This window comes from Antedon mediterranea, chromosome 3 (assembly GCF_964355755.1).
Source record: "Antedon mediterranea chromosome 3, ecAntMedi1.1, whole genome shotgun sequence".
NCBI classification, from domain to species: domain Eukaryota; kingdom Metazoa; phylum Echinodermata; class Crinoidea; order Comatulida; family Antedonidae; genus Antedon; species Antedon mediterranea.
This window is the reverse complement of record NC_092672.1, coordinates 29357610-29382171: the sequence shown is the minus strand read 5'-3', so window position 1 is coordinate 29382171 and position 24562 is coordinate 29357610. Positions and strand designations below refer to the sequence as shown.

At 31.7% G+C, this 24562-nt stretch overlaps 1 protein-coding gene across 1 annotated transcript; it reads left to right on the top strand.

Annotated features, from left to right (window-relative positions):
• Window positions 1-13381: 13381 nt before the first annotated feature.
• Window positions 13382-14997, top strand: LOC140043818 (transcription factor HES-2-like). Its single transcript, XM_072088285.1, has 3 exons — window positions 13382-13527; window positions 13738-13833; window positions 14217-14997. The coding sequence occupies exons 1-3, from the start codon at window positions 13468-13470 to the stop codon at window positions 14733-14735; spliced, it is 675 nt and encodes a 224-aa protein (XP_071944386.1). The 5' UTR covers window positions 13382-13467; the 3' UTR covers window positions 14736-14997.
• Window positions 14998-24562: the final 9565 nt, after the last annotated feature.

The following is a 24562-nucleotide window of genomic DNA, read 5'->3' as shown; positions in this document are numbered from 1 at the left end:
CATCTAGAGTTGGTGGCAATCTTTATTTTATTTCATCTTTTATTTCGGAAAAAATAATACAGAGTTCACAATTCTCAATAACTCAGGAACAAATTAGTTTCTACATAATAATATATATACATTTCTAAATGTACTATGGTATAAATTAATGTACATCAAAAAGTGTTGCACAATTTCTGCAATCTTTCTACTTGCTGTTGAGTTCTAAACATAATTTGAATTTAGGTTTTTGAAACGAGCAAGATTACCGTGCATGTTCAGTGAGGAGACCAGCAAACATTTTGCAATAGTGGTATTTATAACAACCAACTTAATTTCACGTTGTTTTTTGGATGTATACAAAAACTTATTATTTTAGGCCTTTTAAAAATTCCTAGGCCTATTATATTTCACTTTGTTGTATGGTAAATGAAGCCTCGGCCTCTCTCAAGCTAATTTTTCAAGTTTTGTTTATTCTTTGATAGGTCAGAAAGTAGGCCTGAACTGCATTTTTTAAAAGAGATAGTTTCGATTTTGTTTCTATTGATGATATTGCAGGTGCAGGTGGAAAACAACCTGTTAAGAAGTCCAATTCTTTTGTTATCTAAAACCTCCAGTGTTTATACAGTGAGAACCGTTAAAACGAGACAGATGGTTTGCATCTATAGAAAATGCTATAGTTTCGAAATCTTTGCCAATTCAAAAAGAGCGCGCATCGGAGTGTTTGTTCGTTTAAGCTCTTTGTTTGGTCGACGACAGGTTAGAATTGATCACGTGATCTAAGTATCGATTAGCAGGTTATTGCACGGGTTAAGCCCTGATACCTTTTGTAGTACCTGTCAAGCGGAAAAGGCCACGGTTCTTACCTGCTCCCAGCATTCCGAAAGGCTCAAAAAGTTTTAATTTCATACCGGCACCTGCTCTGCAAGTGAAAATATGAAATGGCCCGTTACTAAAAGAATAAAAGAACGCTTAAAATGGAATTTGAAACATTTACAATTTATAATCGCTTTCGGTAATTCCTACTTTATTGATACTTTGTTAAATTAAATCCAAAGTATTAAAATGATTATTTAAAAGCGCAATAAAATTTGACGTAACAATGCTACAGTTTTTAACGGAACTTTATGATTTCCGTTTTGGTATTATCATTTACCAAAATAATCTTTAATCGTAAAAATATTTCAAATTGTAGACAGTTTAAATAATTGGTATTTTAGAAATTGTTCAAGACGTTTGTCTTGGGCCCAATTCGCAGATAGATGAGTTTGGGATTGGTATAGATTATATTAATGAGGTATCATTGTGGTTCGATTATACGACGAGGTCTAGGCCATGCATAATTGAGACCTGGTAAAATTGAACGATACACAACGCAACGGTTTGACAATTGTTACCAAAATGATGTTGCCGTTCCTGTGTCTTGGTTTGTATTCATAATGAACCCTGCTTTATAAAATAACTTTCTAACACTAAGTCCTAAAGTTTCTCTTTTGTGCTTTGTTTTAACATTTAATTTGATCAAATTGGTACAATCATCAAGGGAAAAAAATGTTCATGCCCCTAAACCAAGAAGAAGTTTGGAAACATTGTACCATGGGTTTAAAAAAATCGTCTTCTTGGTTAATTAGGGTGGGTGGAAAAAGTGCAGACTATTAGGCCTACAAGTTTTAAAGATTCCCGCCTCCTGAGTGTTCCAGCTTAGAAAATTTGCTCTTACAAAAAATGGCTTCAAATATGAATTTTAGAAGAGACAAATTTAATTAATGCTCGATAATCCGTTGTAATTAATTTTTGCTTTACAAAATGCCCGCATCTATCATAACTTTCAGTACGCCTAGTCCTACTTGGTGTTTTTCTTATATTTTCTATAAATTTAAACAGAACTTATTTTGGCACGTATTAGATGACAAGTCAGTACAAGCATAGAGATATTACAGTATAATATCTCTATGGTACAAGATACGATTTTGTATAGTATTGTCTTAATTGGGCAGGGCCGTCTAAAATTCCGTGCCACGTAATGCCCGCATATCCTTATTGCAAAGTAATTTTGTTGTGGCAAGAACGTTCACGCCTGCGCTTGAGAAGGAAGTTATGACGTATTAAGGTATTTCTTTTATCCAACAAGCCTGGGAAAATTCTTCATCATCCAAAACATCTTGCAATCTTTCTGAACCCTTTTTCATTTGTTTTTCAAATAACTTTATTTCAATTTAAAGTACGGTATTGCTAATGTAAAGATAGACAACCATAGATCTACAAAACAGTTTTAAAGATGTATTGTCCCCCAAAATGAAGATTTTGAATAGGCCATTTTGTAGTTATAATAAAGTTAATTACTTCCGCAGAAATAAAAAAAAATGTTTCACTTATAAAAAAACAAAACAAACAGTTAATTTCAAAAACCATTGGCTGGCAGCCAATTTGAATATTTGTTTGCTTTCAATTAGTTTCTTTTGGTAACTATTTTTTACTAACTATTATGAAACATCAAAATGGAATATTAAAAAAAGCAAAATAATAAATTATTTATTTCAGGGGCACAATAATGTCATTAAGTAGTATTGGTGACGCTTTTGATGAATTGTGCAAAGTTATATCAATTGTAAATGATGACCTATAAATAATTTAGCAATTCAATTAATATTTATAATATATCATTTAATATTAATCAGTATGCTATTTTTGTTAAAGAAAGTTTCTTTCTCATCCTCTTAAAGAAATACAAAAGCCTATTATAACATATGAAGTACGGTAATTACTGGTTAATGGATATTCAACAGTTTTAATCAATGTCTGAAATACCACTGTTTCGGGTTTTTAAACCTCATTAATGAATGCGTATTGTTATATAAACACACACAACAACAAAACATTTGCAAATACATTGTACACTATTTTTTTTCAAACAAAATATTCCAATATGTCTAATTAGCACATAGAGAGATGACACAGGTGTAGACTTATACAGTTAAAGTTTTAAGGGTGTCACGAATCCTAAGTTCACGAAAGCTTTAGGGTGGTACTGGTGAAAAATTAAATGGTGAAATGTTTGTGTTGAGAGAATGAAACACTTCTTGAGGATTCTTTTTCGTTTGTAATTAAAATACCTAATACCTAATGTTTTGGAATCGAACATTATGACAAACTAACGATTTTTCTTGTATATACCTACCTAAGTTAATAATAATTAAGCTTTAAAATATAAAAAAATAGTATTATACAGTATGGAACAACACAACATTATAAAATATTTCAATATGTGTGCTATTTAGTGTTTAGTTAAATATATTGTTAGATATATTTCAACTATGGCCTTATTGCCTTAGATGTTACAGGACTTTAAAGTTAAGATAGGTTAGGGCGCGTTGCAAAATGCTCTCCTGGGTACAATAGCGCAATTCCTCTGGCCATTGATTTCCTCCCAAGGGGTAGTATGGGTACACTGTATCGATAAAAGTAACAAAGTTGTTGAACTTTTTGTAAGAAGAATAGGTTCGTTCAATAGGGGTTGTTGACATTAGGACTTACTTTAAAACTTTTTTTTTAAAGAAGCTTTTTCCACAAGGCGATAAACCATGGCGGATTGGCTAGGCCTATTTGAAAATATTAAAATCAAAACGTAAATTTATATTAGAATATCATTACTCCAAATGCTTAATGGTAATTAATTGTTGTTTACAAAAAAGGACCTCTAATTAAATTAGACCTAGGATGGTCCTTGATTGCTTAAAGAACATAAACTAGAAAATCATGTGTTTATTATCTGGAATTCTGAAGGTTTGTCTACACTTTCAAACTGTATGTAACAAAATGTAATGTACCCATGATGGACATGATGATGTAATATCACTACCTTTCGGGCACTTCACACTATTTTTTCAAACTAGTTAAGATTAGAACATTTATTAATTCAATAATGGCAATCACAATACATATAATACATAAGACATTTTAAAGACCATTATTGGATTAGAAGACAGATTAAAAACAGATACTTAGTGAGATAAATTCACAGTTTTTGAAATTAGACCTAACGTTATAACTTGTTAAACTGCATAATTACATAAATAATAGTGATTCATATTCCATACCGGTATGTTAATTCAATCCACCATGTGTTGTATTTACTATAAAATTAACATGTGGAGAATTTTTCAGTTAACATTTTTGTAGTCAAATAGTGGAAAAGTATTAGTAGATCAATTTTACGGAATTTTACTGAAGCTGACTTTTATTAATGATACCATGGAGGAAACTATGATGATGCCATTTCTAGTTTCAACGAATTTAATTAGGGCTACCACCATCAATTTAAATCCAACCTTCCGACGAACTATGATTAACTTATATTTTTTATGAATCTCTTTTAAATGTTACCAATTTTGTTTCTGTTAAGTTTATTTAAAATGTCAATATTTGCTGCCGACGACCATTGTAGCGCTCTCTCCTTAGAAGGTCCCGAATATTTTATTTCTATATTCGACCTCCTTATATTTCTATCTTCTCATATAGAGGGTACGACAAGTCAAGTAGTTAGGGCTTATTTGTATTGTTCATCGTCCTTCGATCTATCCGGAAGACCTCATGCATGTAGTCGGCCCTATTGTCATACTCTTATCGTGTGTCAACGCCTTTGGTCTTGGTGGCTTTTCGTTGGACTTTCCCACACTCTGATCGAGTATACAAATTCAACGTACAGGTTGTAAGCCGTATAAAAGCCCCGGTGTATTGTGGTTGTTTACAATTAGTAATAAGCACGAACAATGGCTGGGTGTGCAGGTTCTTTATTCTCTACCGTGGGAACGAGTGTCTACATCCCGTAGAATAATAACACCGAGCGGAGGTTATTGTTAAGCGCACCCGAGCTTTCAAGTTCTCCTATTGAGGTTCGTGGCTAGAATAAAAGCCCTGTTTCGTCGGCATAAATATGAAAGAATAGCCAAAGGACCTTTCTATTTGCTACAAGGGGGATTAGTGCTTTCAATATCATGTACTTTACAAGTATGAATAAGACTTGTGGATTGGATAAATTTACATTCCTTCACACATACATTCACAGGCATTTGAATTCCCAGACTTGGATAGAAGACTCTAATTTGCTGCGCGTATAAATAGGAGCTAACACAATTAAACAAATCTCAATTTGCATCTTGTTTTGATGTCTCATACACACTTCCCTCTTAAACTCAGATTGACGGCTACTTAAGTTAATCAGTAGGATTGATAATCAAATCTACTTACTCTTGTTCTCAGAGTCTTTGGGCGCGAAGATGCAAAATTACAGTTTGGGCGCCAAGAAAAGAACGCGTGTATTAAAATCAGATATTTTATAAGAGACAAATCCACAAACAAATTGTATAAGATAATATATTAAAATCCATATTTAAAAGCAGTGGATCAAAAACTGCACTAAAAATAAATTTGTTTTTAAATAAATTCGCTCAATAGTATTATTTCAAATATTTTCCTTAGTTCATGAAATATCATTTCATAATATAAAATGCCTTAAATACAAAATTCCTGTTGATCATGAAAAATCAATATCTAATAACATTAGGTCTATATAATAATAAATTCAATTTATTAGCTTTAATGCACGTTAGTATTACATTAGCACCCCCTATTATGGGATACCTTCAGGACCTAATAGTAGTGTCTCTTGAATAGAGGTTGGATGTAATGTTAACACATTATATCTAACCTTATTCATCATGGGAAAGTGATCCTTAATAATAGTGTATCCCTTGAATAGGTGTATACCATGTATAGGAGGAATGTATTAGCGAATACATACTAATTCTTTATTTATAGAAAAGTAGAACACCTCCTTTGGGACACCCCTATAAATTGGACACATTCTTGTGAACCGAATGATATATATTATTTTTTTAATTTATTCATTTCAACAATATTTGACGAGGGTGGTCTATCTAGCCGGCGCTACTTCAAATCCCTATTAAGGGGACACCACTAATAAGAGGAAACTTGTTTGGGCTCTAAATGTGTCCCCTCTATAGAGGATCTACTGTAATTATAATTTCCAGGCCTATACTACTAGTAGTACAGTATCAGAAAATCATAATGTGCGTAATGATATTGCTATGCCGTTACTATCAATTAAGTGAATGGCGTGACGTAACAAGAATGCCAAAAGCTTAAAGAAGACTTTAGAGGCTTCCTTTCCCACGGTAAAACGGATACAGTAGTGAGTTCTTGGTGGTAGTGAAGTTTATGCAAATTAATCAACTTCAATAATTAGTAAACAATCAGGCTGCACAGAAGCACCGTCATCGTTTCGTGAGAAATGACCAAAAAATATATAATTTTATTTTTTGTGTGTTTCTGGTACACCACCGTGCATTAAAAAGTGGAGTTGTGGCTTGGTGGTTATGATGCTTGGCTACCACTCCAAGGGTCCCGTCACATGTCAGGATATTTTCTAAGGACAAAATTACTCCACTTTGTTTATGTAGAGCATCTTGTGTATATGAATGTTTGTCTTGTGAACCTCTGAGGGTCCCTAATGATCAGCAATAGCTGGATGGATCACCCTCATTAAAATATGGTTTAAAAAAAAAGGACATACAATATAACCCATCATTGTGGACTGCCTTGTTTATGGGATTTACAGTCTCATTCAGAAGAAACTCATATTTAGGCGACATTCCTAAGTGTCCCTTAAAGGAGTACTGTATAATTGAGAATGTCATTTCTGTTGTTAAGTTGCAATCGTCTTCTGGAGTTTTACTATTTACTAGCCAGGCCTACAAACAATATTCTTGTTTTTAATTAAATCAGGAAATTGCTAATAATACATTCGAAGGAAAAATTACAGGGAAAACAATTATGTGGAAAAACAGGGACTGAATATCAAGATAACAAAACAGATATCAGACAAAGCAAGAAACTCAGGCCAAATCGTCAAAACAAAATATAAAGAGAAATGTTGTTAAAACTATATTCATACTTGTATAATATTCATTTATATATATATATATATATATATATATATATATATATATATATATATATATATATATATATGCTAATACATTCATTCATCCATTTATTTATTTAATAGTATGTAGGCCACTGGCCCAAGTACAATAATAAATAATAATTTTAATTAATAATGAATGATTATATTTCTTTGTAACGTTTAGAAATTAGTACTTTTGTGAACTTTCCTAACAAAGTATACTTATATTCTAAATCAATATTAAAAGATCTTTCGACAGTGTCTTGAATGTGTAGGTGGTGTAGTGACTTCAGTGTTTCTAGACAGTGTCTTGAATGTGTAGGTGGTGTAGTGCCTTCAGTGTTTCTAGACAGTGTCTTGAATGTGTAGGTGGTGTAGTGCCTTCAGTGTTTCTAGACAGTGTCTTGAATGTGTAGGTGGTGTAGTGCCTTCAGTGTTTCTAGACAGTGTCTTGAATGTGTAGGTGGTGTAGTGACTTCAGTGTTTCTAGACAGTGTCTTGAATGTGTAGGTGGTGTAGTGCCTTCAGTGTTTCTAGACAGTGTCTTGAATGTGTAGGTGGTGTAGTGCCTTCAGTGTTTCTAGACAGTGTCTTGAATGTGTAGGTGGTGTAGTGCCTTCAGTGTTTCTAGACAGTGTCTTGAATGTGTAGGTGGTGTAGTGCCTTCAGTGTTTCTAGACAGTGTCTTGAATGTGTAGGTGGTGTAGTGCCTTAAGTGTTTCTAGACAGTGTCTTGAATGTGTAGGTGGTGTAGTGCCTTCAGTGTTTCTAGACAGTGTATTCTTTAATTTAACATAGAGATTAATACAAACTTTATTTTTATAACATAAATCACCTCGAATGTGTTCATCTATAATGCCATGGTTAACTTAAATACATTACTGGTTTTAAAAACAACGAAATGAGCAATGAAACAACATTAAGTAATATAAAATTTAACAATTTAAATTCCTTGAATATTAAGACATCTTGTAATAAGCCTCTATAAAGCTAAAATACTTTGATTGAAGACTTTTGTCCTTTATTTGATCTGGCTTAGTCATTTAGAACAAAACAAATTTACAAAATATTTATTGATGTTTCAGAAGTGGTTGTTCAATTTTCCAATATGTGAACGTGTTGCTGACTCACAAGAATGCTTCTGATAAATAGCCAATTTACTAACACTCGATTTAACAGTAATGTGTATGATCAAGCGAGGAATCAACTGAAGGGTAAAAATACAAGAAAATCAGTTCCGCGCCGACCGAATACAAACATTGAATCATCACCAAGTCAACTTAAAAGAAAGATTGAACACGTGTGTTCCTTCCAACAATATTATTTGTATTATAGTCTAGACTTTTCATTCTTTTATAAAAATTTTTGTTTATTTTTATTACTCATATATTTTTAGAATATTACAAAGAACATGTTTTATAAAAATCAGCGGGCTAAAATCTCAAAACAAAATAAAAGCAAGTTAAGGCTTTTTAGATACATTACTATCTTATCTTTAACTTTATTTTGTTCTAAAAAATATTCAGAACTGGCAAAAACCAGTCGAGTTTAGGTTTATGTTACTTTATCTAAGTCTCAGCATTACTTGCTTGTAAACAAATAAAAAACAAGCTTTTTATTTATTTATTTATTTTGTTCTGTAATCATTTAAAATAAATATAAAAAGATTGATATTGAGATATAGTTTAGATTATATAATAGTTAGAAAGAAAAAGTCAGAAAAACAACAAAATTAGTTTTAAAAAAAAACAACTTTTAAAATGCCTAGCTTTGGTGATATGACAGGCCTGTTAAAAGTTATACACTAGCCAAATGTTACGATTAAAATACGAACAGAAAGAGAGGTTGCACATCCACGTCAAACAGCGAAAATGGGACATTAAGTGTTCCGAGAGCCGTTTTCATTGTTTAAGTTAGCCGGAGCCTTTTTCGATTGGCTATAAATAGAAAGTTCCCGAGCATTTCGAGCGACGCGAGTTCTGACTTCCGTGTTTTATATAAATTTCCCTTTTAACCGATTTATATTAAATTATATTGTTGTTTGATTTATTTCTGTTTATTAAGAACATTTATATTAAACAAAAACCACAACAATAGCAATTTTAGTTGATTATGGATTAATTGATTCGAATTCTAAGATAAACGTCTAAGCCAAATGTATACGTAAACAAAGCGAGTCATACGGCGAAAACAAAAAAGTGAAAACTAACTAATCTGTTAAAATAGCTAACATTAATTTGCAATTTTTAAATGAAATTCTGAAAACGCTATAATATAGTCTTATATGCATTTTCAAAGATTTCCAAATATAAGCTTGGGGTTATTTTTCAAACAAATTCTATAAGGAGTTTAAGATAGTGTATTTTGAGCGAAAGTGCGGTGCGCGTAGGCCTAGGAAGACGCGGCAGGGCTGGAATACTCGTTTCCTTAGGCGACGAGAACGTCGGAAGATGCGCTCTATCACTGGGCTCTCGATTTTAGTTCTTGTTAAGTGGATGATGCAGAATCTTATAATATGGGCTTATAAATTTTAAAATAAAGTGCTGAACTTTCATTTTTCTTAAAATTATGAAGATTAGTGTGAAGTGAGGACTGTCTGCATGCCTGAACGGTTGACTTGGTAAAATACTGAAAAATCAGTAAAATTAGTTAGGCCTAGCTAGGCTAATTAATTAATGTACAGTATATAATGTCATTATTTTTATGAATAGAGCTAAACCTACTAGTAGGCTTACTAGTAATCTCATAATAAATCTGTTAATGTCACCTGTCACTAACATATGATTGATTTAAGTACAGTATATGCTGAAAATGTTTACTTTTTATCGGAGCTAAAATGAAATTTCATGGTTCCCTGCTTTTTATTATAATAATGGAGCAATAAATGAAATACAAATACACACCAATTAACATTTTAACTTTTAATATTATCACAAATTTTACCTTAAAAATCAGACAACAAGTTTTCTACATCAACTTAGCTAACATCTTTTGTACTAAGCCTAATCTTCGAAAAGATTTTCTTTACTGCAGTACTGTAGGCCTATTACCATTATTTATTTGCCGATTTGAAATGTACATTTAAACTTTATTAAACTACTGCACAACAACCAAGCGCCACTTGAACCTTTAAATAAGCAAATTAGGATATTAGTTAAAGTTTTTAAAAAATAAAATGTCTTTTTGGCAGTACATCTATAGATATCCATTATTACAGTATTAATAGTGCTTTTTCACATTATATGCCAGAGCAATTAATATGACTCATAAGACATTGTTGTTGATTTAATGCTATTTGTATTGAAGTATGTAGAACAATCCTCTGTGGTCTGTAAAAATAAAAACAACATTCAATTAATAATAATCATTATTCAATTATATTTGTATATTTTACTTATTTTCTTAGGCCTATAAACAACGCGCGCCCGACAATGAACACGCGCCAATAATGCACGCACTACCCCACTATAGGCTAAAGCCTGGCTCTCCTACTGTACTACTAGGCCTAGACTATATTGATTTATAAATAAAAAAAAGAAGCTTTGTAGAGTTTTATGATTAAAAACAGCTTTCCTATATATTATATGTTGCCCTTATTAATTTACAAAACCACATTTTTTATCTTATGGCGTAAAAAATGATTTTAGCTACAACCATGTGTTCCATTTTCAATAGTGAAATACCCAAGAAGGCACATGTTTAAGCAGCCATTAAAAAAAAATAAAAAATAACCCCAACGAGATTTTTTTATTAACTACTATTGAAAAATCAAATATACAGAAACTATAAAACCCACCTTCTCAAAAAATTGCGTTGTTTTATTACAGCCTCAACAAATTAGACGAAATTTTAACATTCGAATAGCCTAAAATTGTTTAAAAAACATCGGTGTAATTCACCCTTGTTTCACACAAATATAATGGGTTCGTCGATTAAAAAACAATATCACGTGGTTCGTAGATGCCTTGTCAAAGGTTTTCATGAATTATTCATTAGTAAATAAAACCAAAAGTTCCAATTGGCCAGTTTGCAAAAACCTAAGATTTACTTTTCAAAACAAAGTTGCTTCCGGGTAATTGTCCACGCTGTCTCGTGTGCAAAAACGATTGGCTGCCGATAGAGGGCTCACTACTTTTTGTCCCTGGTGAATCGAGTGTGGTTGAAATCAAATCTAAGCCTATGAAAGTATTATTACTTCGTTAATGATAAAGTAGCACCCACGCAGAAGGCCCATTATCCTGACAAGTAGGCCTATATACAGCGTGGTAAAATAAGTGCTTTCTTACTTAGGCCTACTACCCTAGAAATCCCAGGGGCTTTAAAATGACCAAGTAGGCTACCAGGACTTTTGTGTCCTAATGACTCAGGCCAACTCCCAACGCTTTGACATCAATGGAATGAATTCTGAATAGATTTTTGTATAATACCTGTTTATTTATTCCCATAATAGAAAAATACCTAAGGAAGTGATTAGGATACTAATTGAAAGGTAAGATATTTTCTTTGTAGAAATAACTTTTTAAAAATGATTTATTTATTTCCCTTAAATTACGTCTTATGAATTATGTATATAATGCAATTTATCATACAGTAAACCCACTACTAATGGACACATTTAGGACAAAAAAAACACCCATCTTATTCTTAATCTTTGGTCTCTCTGGTCCGAACAAGGATGTCACTAATACCCTATACCAATTTCTATATGAATTTCTCAAAAGAAAAAGTATAGTCTTAGTTTACTTATTTTATTCTTGAAAGAATATGTAGGTAATGTTACCTTTAGTGTTTCTTAGACAGTGATTTCAACATGGAAAGATACTAAGTGTAAAGTATTACTTTTAAAAACTTCCACAAAAAAAAAGAAAATGTAGGCCTATCAAAATCTAAAAAGTTGAAATATGCATTTATAACAGATTAATACAAATATAATTAAAAATGTTAACAGGTGCCTCTACTGCTTGAGCTGGCAATTAAAGTTCGCGTCGCGTGTCTTAATATCGTTCATATTTAAAATTCCTTTTATTTAATCACCCTTTAGGAAAAGAGAATGGTTTATAGCAACATATAAGTTGTGGACATTGTTAAGAATGTATGCTTACAATAATTAAGTGTTGGATCATTAACACAATTACTCTGCTATAATTCATATTTAGTTGGTGAATACAGGTATGGAGTAATATCAATGATAATATAATGACAACAAAACTAAATCATCAAAACCCATTAAGTTAGAAAATATCATTTAAGTAAGTTCCTGCTGTATTTAGCAATAAATTTAAACGGAAATTGCACATATAGATATATTAATATAAACAACATAAAAAAAAAATACACAAAGATTAATGCACACAAAAATCGTTGACGTTGATCACAAGAAAAGTCAAAAAAGTTTCCAAATTTTGACTTTGTTCTTAAAATAAACTACTTAGTTTTTATACACCATAGACCTAAAATATTGAGAAAATGTTCTGGTTAGTTTAAGTCAACATAAAAGCGACTCACACTTCTTCAATTATCTGAGACCATAGGCCTTTAATTTGTATACTGTTCTGTATTTTTTCCTTAATTTGTTTCCTTAAAAAAACTAATACAATTTTCTTAGATAAAAAGGAGTTTCTAAATCATTTTAAAGTATATGGAAATGTGAGGAAATTCATTGTAATTGCTAACATTTATTTTATAATTACAGTAAACGGTAATTAGCATTTTACTGTGTAATTAAATGAAAATTGTTTTAATTAGGACACCAATTACCGATTTAATTAGATATCGATTTCGATTGGAATGTTGTACAAATATTATTCAGTTACTATTAATTCTATGTTAATATATTAAAAAGTAATAATAAATAAAATATCTTAGATTTTTAATAGTTATTTTAATGCTTAACAAGTTGTATTTTTTTTATTACAGTTCTTAGGCAATAACCAGCATTATCCGCCTATTGTTACTTTGGTATGTAGATTGTTTACAATCCGTTTAGATAGCGGCTTATACTCGTGCCGAAGCCCCAAGTAGGCGGAGTTTTCCCATGGACTCTCAGCTCTTTTGGACGCTTTCCCAGGCTTTGAACAATAGAAGCCACGTGCCTAAGTAAAAACCACCGGTTCAGCGTACACAATCGAAACCATTATCACGGCGTCCGTATTATGCTGTATAGGGGTTATAGGAAATCCTTTATTACGATTCTGATTGACATCGCGTACACATTCAACCAATAAGAAGCAGCGATCTATTTCAGGTAAGCCAATGAGATCGCTCGTGTCGCGCGCCCAGATTAATAGTCACAAAAGAGACGTGATCCTATTGGGCCGATGTAGAAGAATTTCGCGGTTGATTGCGCATTAGCTTAGGGCTTAGGACTCACGCGAGTGACGTTCTGTCTTAGGCCTATAAAAGGATGCAAAACTTTGGATATAATCACTTCTTGCATTTGCCTTCAAACAATTACTACATTTTCAGAAAGACTTAGCCTATTACATTTACTTTGGAACTTTAAAATGGCTCCTGTAGCACCAAATACTTCTAACAACCAAGGAAAGATGAGCGAGATCAGAAGGGTAAGCATCTTATTATAATTTATTTTACTTTTAGCTATTTGAATATTATTCATATTTTAATGTACGTAAATGATTTTCATTTTGCTATCATTATTGTATACTTAAAAATACTTATGTTTTAACATTTTCAATTAAATATTAAAATATCATTTCAATATACCATGAAAATACATTATGTCTAAATATATATATTTTTTTTATCTTTTATAGACGTCAAAACATATTATGGAACGAAAACGACGTGCCCGAATTAATGACAGTCTATTGCAACTTAAAGGTCTTGTGTTCCCGGCAATTAAAAAAGAGGTATGTTACAGATTTATTATGTACTTTAAAAAATAAACCAAACAACATTAAGAAGTCTTTAAATAATTGTGTGTACATTTGTACATCCTTGTTAGTATCTACAGTCACTAATCCGTTCATTTGTTAAAACCGTGGGAATTGGTTGATCATAGCGTACTCATGATGCTCGTGAATAATACAGTATTTATACTCTTTGTTATTGAAACCAAATCGCTTGTGACGGTTTGACAATGCCTATTGAAAACTATGAACAACTACAATTCATTGTTTTGCCTATTGTATTTACCTCTTCAATAAGACTGCGTGATTGCTACTGTATTAGTGTGTTTTCAAATTTTGTCAGTTTTCCTTTGACTAAATTTATTTTTAATTGCTTTTTTCAGGGTAATGGCCAACCAAAAATGGAAAAGGCTGATATCTTGGAGATGACAGTAAAATACCTTCAACAGCAGAGAGTAAGCGGCTGCCAACAACTACCAAACGATGGATCTCAATTCAGAGCTGGATTCAGCGAATGTGTTGGAGAGATCTCAAAATGTCTTGGTGCTTGTGACGAAATTGACCTAGATGTCAAGATGAGAATTATGGGACATTTAAGCAACAAACTTACCTCAAACGTACAACAATGCAGTCCAGCTCTTCCACCATCTCCACCACCACAGGCAGCTTACATTCCAAGTCCAGTACACGCAGTTTCACCAGCTTACAGGCAGACAGAATGTACAGTGCTTCCTCCAAAAGTATCATGTTATCCAGTTGGAGCAGTATTTATCACTCCACCATCTTCTCCAGTTCGTTCATCAGCATCACCATCACATGGAATAACATCAGTTAATGTAATGCAACATCTTTTTGTAAAACAACAAATTGTTAGCAACAAACCAGTATGGCGACCGTGGTAGACAGCAAAAACGAACATTTAAATAAATCTTATTTGAGTTACTTAAAAACAAAAGATGTCTTCCATAGTACTATCATTAATTGACTCTTATGCGCCAAATTTACAATAGCATAAGTGAATTAATTTTTTATTTTACTGTACTTAATTACAAATGTTTTAATATTTTAACCATAACAATGTATATAAAATGTATAAAATTATAAATGTTTAATTAACAATGTATTTAAAATTTGTTGCTGGTCAACTTTCTATTTTTACAAAACCGTCCCTCACTGCGTTAATGTGAAGTAATAAATTATGAAAAATCTTAATATTTGGTCTTATGTATATTTTTGAAGTTAAGTTTGAAATTGTGTTGATGACTGTGATGATGAAACTACGGAGAGATGCAAAAACCAATTACAAAACTTTGTGTACATTGTAGAGGGCGCTGTTATGAAGAAGTTTCCGATCTGTTTGACTTTTATTGCTTTGCAGCAAAACTTGTTAATAACTTCTACAACAGTGAAATTTTAACAAATGTCAATAATGACAATAACATTAATAATAAAAATTGTTTTTACGGCATCGCCCTGACATACGACTCAATAACATAGTTCCCCGTGTGTTTGTCGATGTTTGGTAGCAGTCTTATCTAAGACTAAGTACTGGGTCCGAGAAGAAATTTGCTTTGTGTCGGCTGCCGGACGTTGCCTGGAGATGATTAGAGTAGACGTACTTGGCAAATAATGATTAATATTTGATTCTTGTATGAAATTTGCACCACCGTCAACGGCATTAAAGATGATACATACTGTATTAATATTTTTATGCTATATACTAAAAACCAACATCAGCCAATCACTGATTTTAGTTTAACAAACTATAATTAACTAAAACGGTCTAACGCCATGGGTCTCAACAGGGCCTTTAAGTCATAGTTAAAACTGGCAATGTTGTAGATACTAATAATAAACATACGGACGATTTATAGTTTTATATACACAAGTTAGCAAAAAGTGTGCGTGCTGCTAAGATGTACAGGAAAAAGAGGGCGCTATATATGTTTATAATCTGTCAGGGCGTTTTTTTAACTCAAATTATCTCAGCTTTCATTCATCATATCAAAAGTAAAAATAAAGCAATCTCTTTAACATTATGTAAGGATGTGGAACTGAGGTCGAACGCCCACACCACAATCTACACATCAACTGCAAGTCGTTGCATACAATTAGCAATAAACTACAGTATTATATTTTTCAAAAATGGCTAAACGAGAAAAACTTTTTACAATTAATTGGGCCTATCTTGTCTTATTTTAACATCTTAAACATATTTAGCGTCATTCAACGTAATAACCATTTGTTGTGTGCTTTAGCAGTTTTGTTCACAAGAAATGACTTTATATTTTAGTTGTTTAAGTAGGCCTAGACATATGTAATGAAGTCGGAAATCGCAGCTCCCGAATCTCAAACTGTCTCCTAAATTGCCATAACAGACATTTTAAAAGCAGCTGAATATGAAAGTATTAAAACTATCTCATGTTAAGTTAGCCTCGTTTCGTTGTTAGAGAACTTCATTCTGTCTGGCCTAAGCGTAGGCCTATACAAGAAAATTAACCTATAGGCCTAATTTAACTGTAATTAAGATAAATTTTAATCTTTCAAATGGTCATTTTAACTTTTAGTATTTTACTATTTATTCATATAATAGTATTTTACTATTTTACTCATGCAATAGTATTTTACTATTTCATTCATGCAATAGTATTTTACTATTTCATTCATACAATAGTATATACTATTTCATTCGTACAATACCCGGTACAATAGTACTTACTATTTCATTCGTACAATAGTATTTACTATTTCATTCGTACAATATTAGTTTACTATTTAATTCATACAATATAAAATGTGCGTCATCAACATTATTTTAATGGAATTTGCGCAATATAAATAAATAAATTATTATCATTAATTACCGTAATATAGATCATTCATAAATGATATTGAACGTTGAAATGATATTGGACATTGGTATAATTTAGGCCTAATATTCATTGTTGCTAAACATGATGTTCCACCGGCGATTAATATTGATCATAGAAATGGTTAGAAGTGGTCTAACTACGGTTAGAAATTACTATAATAAAACGTATCAATGATAAAATAAGATAGAAAACAAACGAGGTAACTCATTCTGTAGGCCTACGTTGTACAAATAGCCTTTACAGACATAATTAATAGCCTTATGGATTAGCGCGGCAAAATTCTGTAGAACAAGCAGCATAAATAACAACTCATTAGGCCTGTTTGATGTAAATTTAAGACGAACAGAAAGAGGCGATTAAGTCGAAACCATTGACTCAGACCTAGCTTTCCCACAGTGTTCCAAATATACAACAGAATGCGAACGTTGTATGCATATTTAGCGCCCTAACTTTGCGACACAATGTTACATAGCTAATTCATTATAAAAATCCTTTTAAAAGAAAATACTTTGCACCTTAAATTCATTGTCTTTAGGTATTTATAAGTACTTTAACTATGCTTGATAATTTTTAATATAATCGATTACATTTACCAGGAAAGAGTGAATACCATACCTAATCGCTTTGATTTCCAACTGTTCTTGATAGCATCATTCATAAAGGCGGTGTCACATGCGCATTCCATTTAAGACCACGTGTATGCTTTTATTTCTCATCTAACTACTTTGTGTTATATTTAGTACACAATGAAAAGTGCGAATTCCAAGTCGAAGTGTTAAATATAACCTTTGATAGAATCGTGGGAATTGAGGTTGCTTCAAAATAACAGAAATTACCCCATTCAAATTCAAGTAGGCCTAATCCACTTGGTGGCACGTGGAGGCTAATTTATATAAGTAATTAGGCCTATACCTATTATATTTCGCGGGGTTTTCATAAAAAGACAAGCTTATAGTGTGTGTGAGTTACCACTGTTATTGTTTTTAAGAATAAGAAGATTGATGCGATGTTTGCATTGGAAAATTGTTGGATGTAGAAATTATAGCCATGCTTTTCTGATTCTGATTTTGTTTATTCTTTTTATGAAATTAATCGGAATTCGATATATCCACTGAAGAAGGTTTTGACAACGTCTGTCAGTCTACCCTTCTTATCCTACGAGTAAAACAGCCAACAACTTTATGTGATTCAAAATGACAACATTAAAGATGTACCGTCCCAAATTAACATGAACAATGAAGATTAATAAAATTACACTTTAAATAGACCATTTTCAGTTTTAATAAAGTTAATCAATTCCGTAGAAAAAAAAATACAAAAAGCATGAATTCACTTTACAAATTAAATCAAAACCCATTGTTTGACTGACAATTTGACTACAGTTTTTCAAGTATTTTTTTGCCCACCAATTTTGTAACTAATTGTAACTAATGTGACATTAAAATAGCATAGTATTTAAAAATATATAAATTTAGTAGTGTAGTAGTACTGTTTTACCATTACATAGAGTTGCTTTTCAATACACTGCATTTCACCAGTTTCCGATCATGTGAGTCTCTATTTTGATCAAATAAACGAAATTCAACCGCCCCGTCCCCAAGTTACAGAGGGCAGTATTACTAGTACAGCTAAAGTAAACACTTGTATTAATTATTATTTAGTTAGTATTTATTAGTATTATAATATATTATTCAATATTGATTTACACGACTAATCATCAAAAAAGTAAGATTTAGAGGACTGTGGTAGGACTATTGATATAGACCTATTCCCAAAAATGTCGGATATTCTCTCCTTCTTTGCAGTACTTCACTTTTCTTCGAAAAAACATGGTCAGCCGAAAACTAGACTTTACTGCTGTTGATGCTATCCGTATTATAGTACTAGCCACTTCTGTACTATATACCTTTTGAACACATTCGCAGTCACATTAGGTCTCATTAAAATCATTACACCCAACTACTATCTTCATCTCCTTATGCGGAACATCATTTGAATACGGTAATAGAACAAGTCACACATCTACACATAATCAAACATCGTATGTCTCTATCTCTAACAATATTTTAATCTTCTATCAACTAAAGCCAAAGTATATATCTCGGGACCATTCTATGGCCACCACCAGGTAGTCTTACTTCATCAAGGCTTCTATGAATGAACCCAGTACCGTTTTGATTACGATAAATCGGGAAATTACCTCACGAGGATACGTTTGGATTCCAGGTATATACAATATATTTTCCAATATATACAAAAAGTTGTCCAGACTTTATGTTAAATAATTTTAATAGGATAAATCATAACCATGGTACTAGAGGTAAAGATTGTAATTTTATTGTTTCAATGAATAACTACACTGTTAGTAAGACCTTTTTTTTTAATGCAATCACACTGTGGAACAAATTACCAATAGAAATAAAAAATATTTTTACACACAATAGTTTTAAAAGGACTCTTAAGAAATTTGTATTAACAAATATGCAAATTATATAGACCTAAAATTATGATTGACTTTTCTTGTAAATAATAGTAGATATTTTTGTAATAATAATGATTATCAGAATTCGGCATAAATCTAACATGTAATTAAATTAATTTGTAATACTGTATAAAATAATAATAGATCCATATTTTTGTATAATTATTGTAATATTATTTTATTATGTTGGGGACCCCTTTGGAAACAAGCCTCTGGGCTTAAAGGGCCATCCCCTGCTTTCCATGCTTATTTTCTTGTCTAGTCTTGTATTTTTATATTTAATGTTTCTCTTTTTATTTCATTTACATTATACTGTTTTATTTATTTGTACTGTATTTGGAAAGCAATAAATATTACTTACTTACTTACTAGGTGTTCCCTAAAGCTCTTTCTACACTATCAAACTTTATGTGACAAAAAAAATGTAACCATATATGGAAATGATGATGTCATAGCACTACCATATTTGAGCATATCACTACCATATTTGAGCATATCACTACCATATTTGGGCATATCACTACCATATTTGGGCACATCATACTTTTGTGTCAAAGTAGTTTGATTGTGTAGACAGAGCTTTAAGATTTTAAGAATGACTATCGTAATTGTCTTGAAATTCCATACAAGAACATTTCTATTCTGTTTCTATCTTCCGTTTATCAAGAGACAACGATCATCTATGTTACAGAAACAAGAATCGATAACTAACAGACAAATAATGAGGCTAGTGATAAGGAGAAATCAATAGGCAATTAACAGAGATTAACCTTTAGGTGTTAAGGTTAACTTCTGTCCGTTCCATGTGTGTACACTATGTGTGAGTGCAGATTAATAGCACCGTGTACATCAAACAATGCCATTTGATGTATGTAGTTAAATATTTTAATTAATATACGATTTAACAAAACAAAAATGTTAAGAAATAAATACTTTGTATTAATGGTATGATACTAAAGGTTAACATTATGATATCAATAAGGAAAACAGAAAATAATGAAAAAAGGTAGAAAATGTTTAGAAATTATGTAATAAAACATTTAATGAATAAAGGTGGTGGTGAACCACAAAAGAAAAAAAACCTCTGTCCGTTCCTCAAGAATAACGTGTGAATTAATTAGCAGTAAGCGATTGACTTACATTGGGACACTGGGACACATTAATAGCCCATACTTATCTCTTTAAATAGCATCAATACAACATCGGGCTCTTTGATGTCTTTGTAATGAAAGAAAACACAACATGATGAGGATGAAGTGAAAGAGCTCAGTGATACAAGAAAAAAAAGGTAAAGAACAGAACGATAAAGGGGAAAACATTTGTTACAATGAAAACAATGTTTTTAGGCAGTGACAGTACAATTCTGGGTTCCAGACGGAGTTTTGACTTATTAGTAAAAGATTAATATTTGGCATATATGGCGTTTCATACGTATACTACTTCAGCTTCATTTTAATTTATCCTGCAATTGCTGATCATTAGGAACCTTCAGAGGTTCACAAGACAAACATATACACAAGATGCTCTACATAAACAAAGTCTTTTTACAAGTCTTTGGGAGCGGAGTTGTAATTTTGTCCTTAGAAGAAATCCTGACATGTGACGGGACAAAATCGAAAACGTGGACTAATAAATACAGACTTGGGGCAAGTCTAAATTCATACCCATGCAATGATTGATACTTAACTTACTTGAGATGAAATATATTTGATGATCGATAGATTGCGCTAATTTTCCCACTGATAAATACACTTATTTTCAGAATTAAATATTAACATTTTAAGCCAAAAAACAAACATACTTAAAACTGATTGATGAACAAAAAGCCACACTGAATGATTAGGTCTATACAATATACACAAGGTTTTGTTCCATAAATAATTGATTATTGCTATAAATCATTACGGTACGAATTCAAAGGTGCCTCATTTTCTCCACTGATAAATAAACTTATTTTCAGAATTATAAATTGATAACTAACATTTTAAAACAAAAACACAAACATACTTAAAACTGATTGATGAACAAAAAGCCACATTGAATGATTAGGTCTATACAATATACACAAGGTTTTGTTCCATAAATAGTTGATTATTGCTATAAATCATTACGGTACGAATCCAAAGGTGCCTCGTGTTGTCATCTTTAAAAAAATAAATACTGACAGAAAAAAGTTCCCCACCTGGAAATTTCCACCTAGGCCTACTCCCCACGTACATTTCCACTGGTATCTTCCCCTACGGAGTTATCAGTGAGAATCTTTTTGAGACTTTTGAAAACCATATTTATGGGCTTCTTTTCAAGGTTTTATGGTACTCTTATATTATTTCTAATTAAACAATTCAGTGGAATTTATAATAGCATAACAATAGTAGGTATATAATTGCCTAATCTTCGAATTTTAATGAACAAACAAATATCATTATGAAAGGATATTCAATTTAATCTAATTAGGAGGAATACCTGATTACTCGTTGTTTGACGCAAATCATTACACTCAAACAACGGAGCACTGCAATCAATGGGCATCAATAATTTGTGTCATTGATAGAATAATGTACACACCAACATTGGTATCTAGGCCTATCAATAGGCAAAAACTCTTAATGAAAATGCATTCAAATTACTATTATCGAACATTACGGTAGTTGTGTGTGGAAACAGACAACTAACTTGCACATTGGCCTCTGCATATATTAATATTCCACGGGCCGGGTCCAATTTTATGCGAAAACAGTATCAGATCAAATGCTACCATACATTTTTGGAAAGCTTATTATGTGTAAATTTCAGAAATATAATGATAGCAATGCCATTTGTTCAGCTTAATAGTCATTTTTTATGATTATATAACAACGCACCTACAGAAAATATGCAACACAACATTTTGGGATAGGGGGGGGGGGGTAATCTATATATAAATTTACGTAAGGGCAAAATTCGGTAAATCGCACGTTACTTCTAGATTTTGTAGTCGATAAAGTCGGTTCATACGTTCGGCACTGATTTTAACCACCTAATGTAACCCTGTTACTAATTAAGTTGAGTTAGAAAATTAGTTAGAGGTTCAACGATTTGCCCCTAAGGGGTGTTTTCCGATCGTGGTATACTATGTCTAATGGATGTCGATGCCGACAAATACCCGCACACATAAATACTATGTAATAATTATGAGTAACGTTGTAAAGCCAGTGCTTCTTATTTCAATTTATTTGTTGGAGAGACACACCTTACCGGTGACAGCGTTTTGTTTAATGCTTTTGTCTTTCCTCGGCCTCGTGTCTTGTTTTTCATATATATATATATATTTCTATGTTTTTTGGTTTTTTTTTGTAATTATTATTTTATGTTTATTGCCGAAATGAATAAAATAAATAAATAAAATAAATTGATCAGACAGTTAAAATATATAATTATTTATAACACTGATGCTAATGATGATACAAGTAGATGTATGAGTACAACAAATATATTAGGGCTATAATATTCATTATTGCAATTGTTGTAAGAAAACAATCCATGTTTGATACGAATTTTATAAATATGAAGATACCATTCCATCATAAAATAAGTCAGGAATGTAGCAGGCCGATACCATGCAATACGGACAATTCAAGTTTATTATAAAATTCTCAAGATGGCAATTATATTTGGCTACAGATTAAATCGTGTTTGACTGTATTCATTCTCTCTGTGTTCATCTATATATAAATGTATTTAAGGGCAAAAGTTGGTAAATCACGCGTTATTTCTAGAATGTTTACTCGATGGTATATAAAGTTGGTTCGTACTTTCGGTACTGATTTTAACCACCTGATGTAACCCTGTTTACTAATTAAATTGAGTTCGATAATTAGTTATTGACGATTAAACGAATTTAGGTTCAACGATTCAAATAGGGGTGTTTTCTGATCGTGGTATACACTCTCTAATGCATATCCATCTTGAAAAATACCCGCACACAATAATACGAGGATGCTTCGCATTTACCTATCTCCTTCTACGATAATTGGTTTTAATAGCTGAAAACCGGTTGAATAGCTCCTCGAGTATAGCATCAAAATGGTGAAGACAGGCCGATTTTCTTTTAAAAAAAAACTATTTTGAAAGATTTAATATACGTTTATACAAATATATTAAATTTGCGATGAATTTAACATTCCAGTCTCTCAGTCTTAGTATATCTGGTTTAACACAACTAGGTAAATTTACGGGTCCTTGGGGATAAACTTAAAACCTTTAGATATAGTATTGCAATACTGTAAATACAAATCACAAATTTCTTACTGTGAGTGTGGGTACTGTTAGATATATAAACACATATACAAATATACTTTATTACTGTGAGTGTGTCAGATATATAATACAGATATTATAGTGAACTACGGTATAATATTTCTATGGATATATAAACACATAATATACAAATAAACTTTATTACTGACAGTTTGCTTCTTAAAGTTTGTATTAATTAATAATTACAAAAATATAAACGTAGTGGTACGTGTATCGTTACATGTACTTTATTTCAATCGACTATGACAGTGACAGTTTTAACAAGGTATTATATAATTAATTAGGCCTAATCGCAAATGTTTCACCGTATTTAGTGGAATATAATTTATAGGCCTATAAAACATAAAAACATATTTCGTTACTGAGTGGATAAAGAATATATTTAAAAATTGTACCTCTTTGTACCCATCCTCTTCCCCATGATCCCTAAACCCTAATGTTATATACAAAACTCAAATTGGGTTTGTTTAAATGAATCTAAATCAACAAATTGGACTCATTTTGTTTCTTTCTCGGAAGTAATTATCGGGGTGCTAATTTTAGTTGACTACATAAATCATCGTGTCTATTTATTCGTTTCTGTAAACGACAATCTATTATAGCCCTGCAGTACGTACATAAAAAAAACCCATTTTTTTACGCTGAAATTACTGTGTATTCGAGAACTATCGGTGGGCACGACCTATGGTGCACGAGCGAAGCCAGCGTACCATCTATATAGTAAATAATTTTAAATTTAATAAACAGAATTGCAATATTTCATCGTATTAGGCCTACGTGGATACGAAATTATTTGCGCGAATAAGTCTGTGAGCAAATGTGCTTAAAAATCGATTTCAGTGAGTTTACACAGTGAGAATAATTTTAAAATATTCAGTTGACATGGAGTTTTAAAAAAGCATTATTATTTCATGAATAGGGATCAAACTTAGGTCAGTTCTAGTTAAATGTTCATATTTTATGTGTAGTACTTTGAGTTGCGGTCGTTAGCTTTTGTGCGTGGACGTAAATCATTCCTTTACAGCATAAATATTTCCAAATATATATTTCCAAATACTTTATTCATTTATAGTAGGCC

What these genes read in the sequence shown, in the direction of transcription:
- LOC140043818 (XM_072088285.1), top strand. Translation starts at nt 13,468, where the DNA reads ATGGCTCCTGTAGCACCAAATACTTCTAACAACCAAGGAAAGATGAGC. An exon ending in AGATGAGCGAGATCAGAAGG is followed by an intron (nt 13,528 to 13,737) that starts GTAAGCATCTTA and finishes TATCTTTTATAG; the next exon opens with ACGTCAAAACATATTATGGA. An exon ending in TCCCGGCAATTAAAAAAGAG is followed by an intron (nt 13,834 to 14,216) that starts GTATGTTACAGA and finishes TGCTTTTTTCAG; the next exon opens with GGTAATGGCCAACCAAAAAT.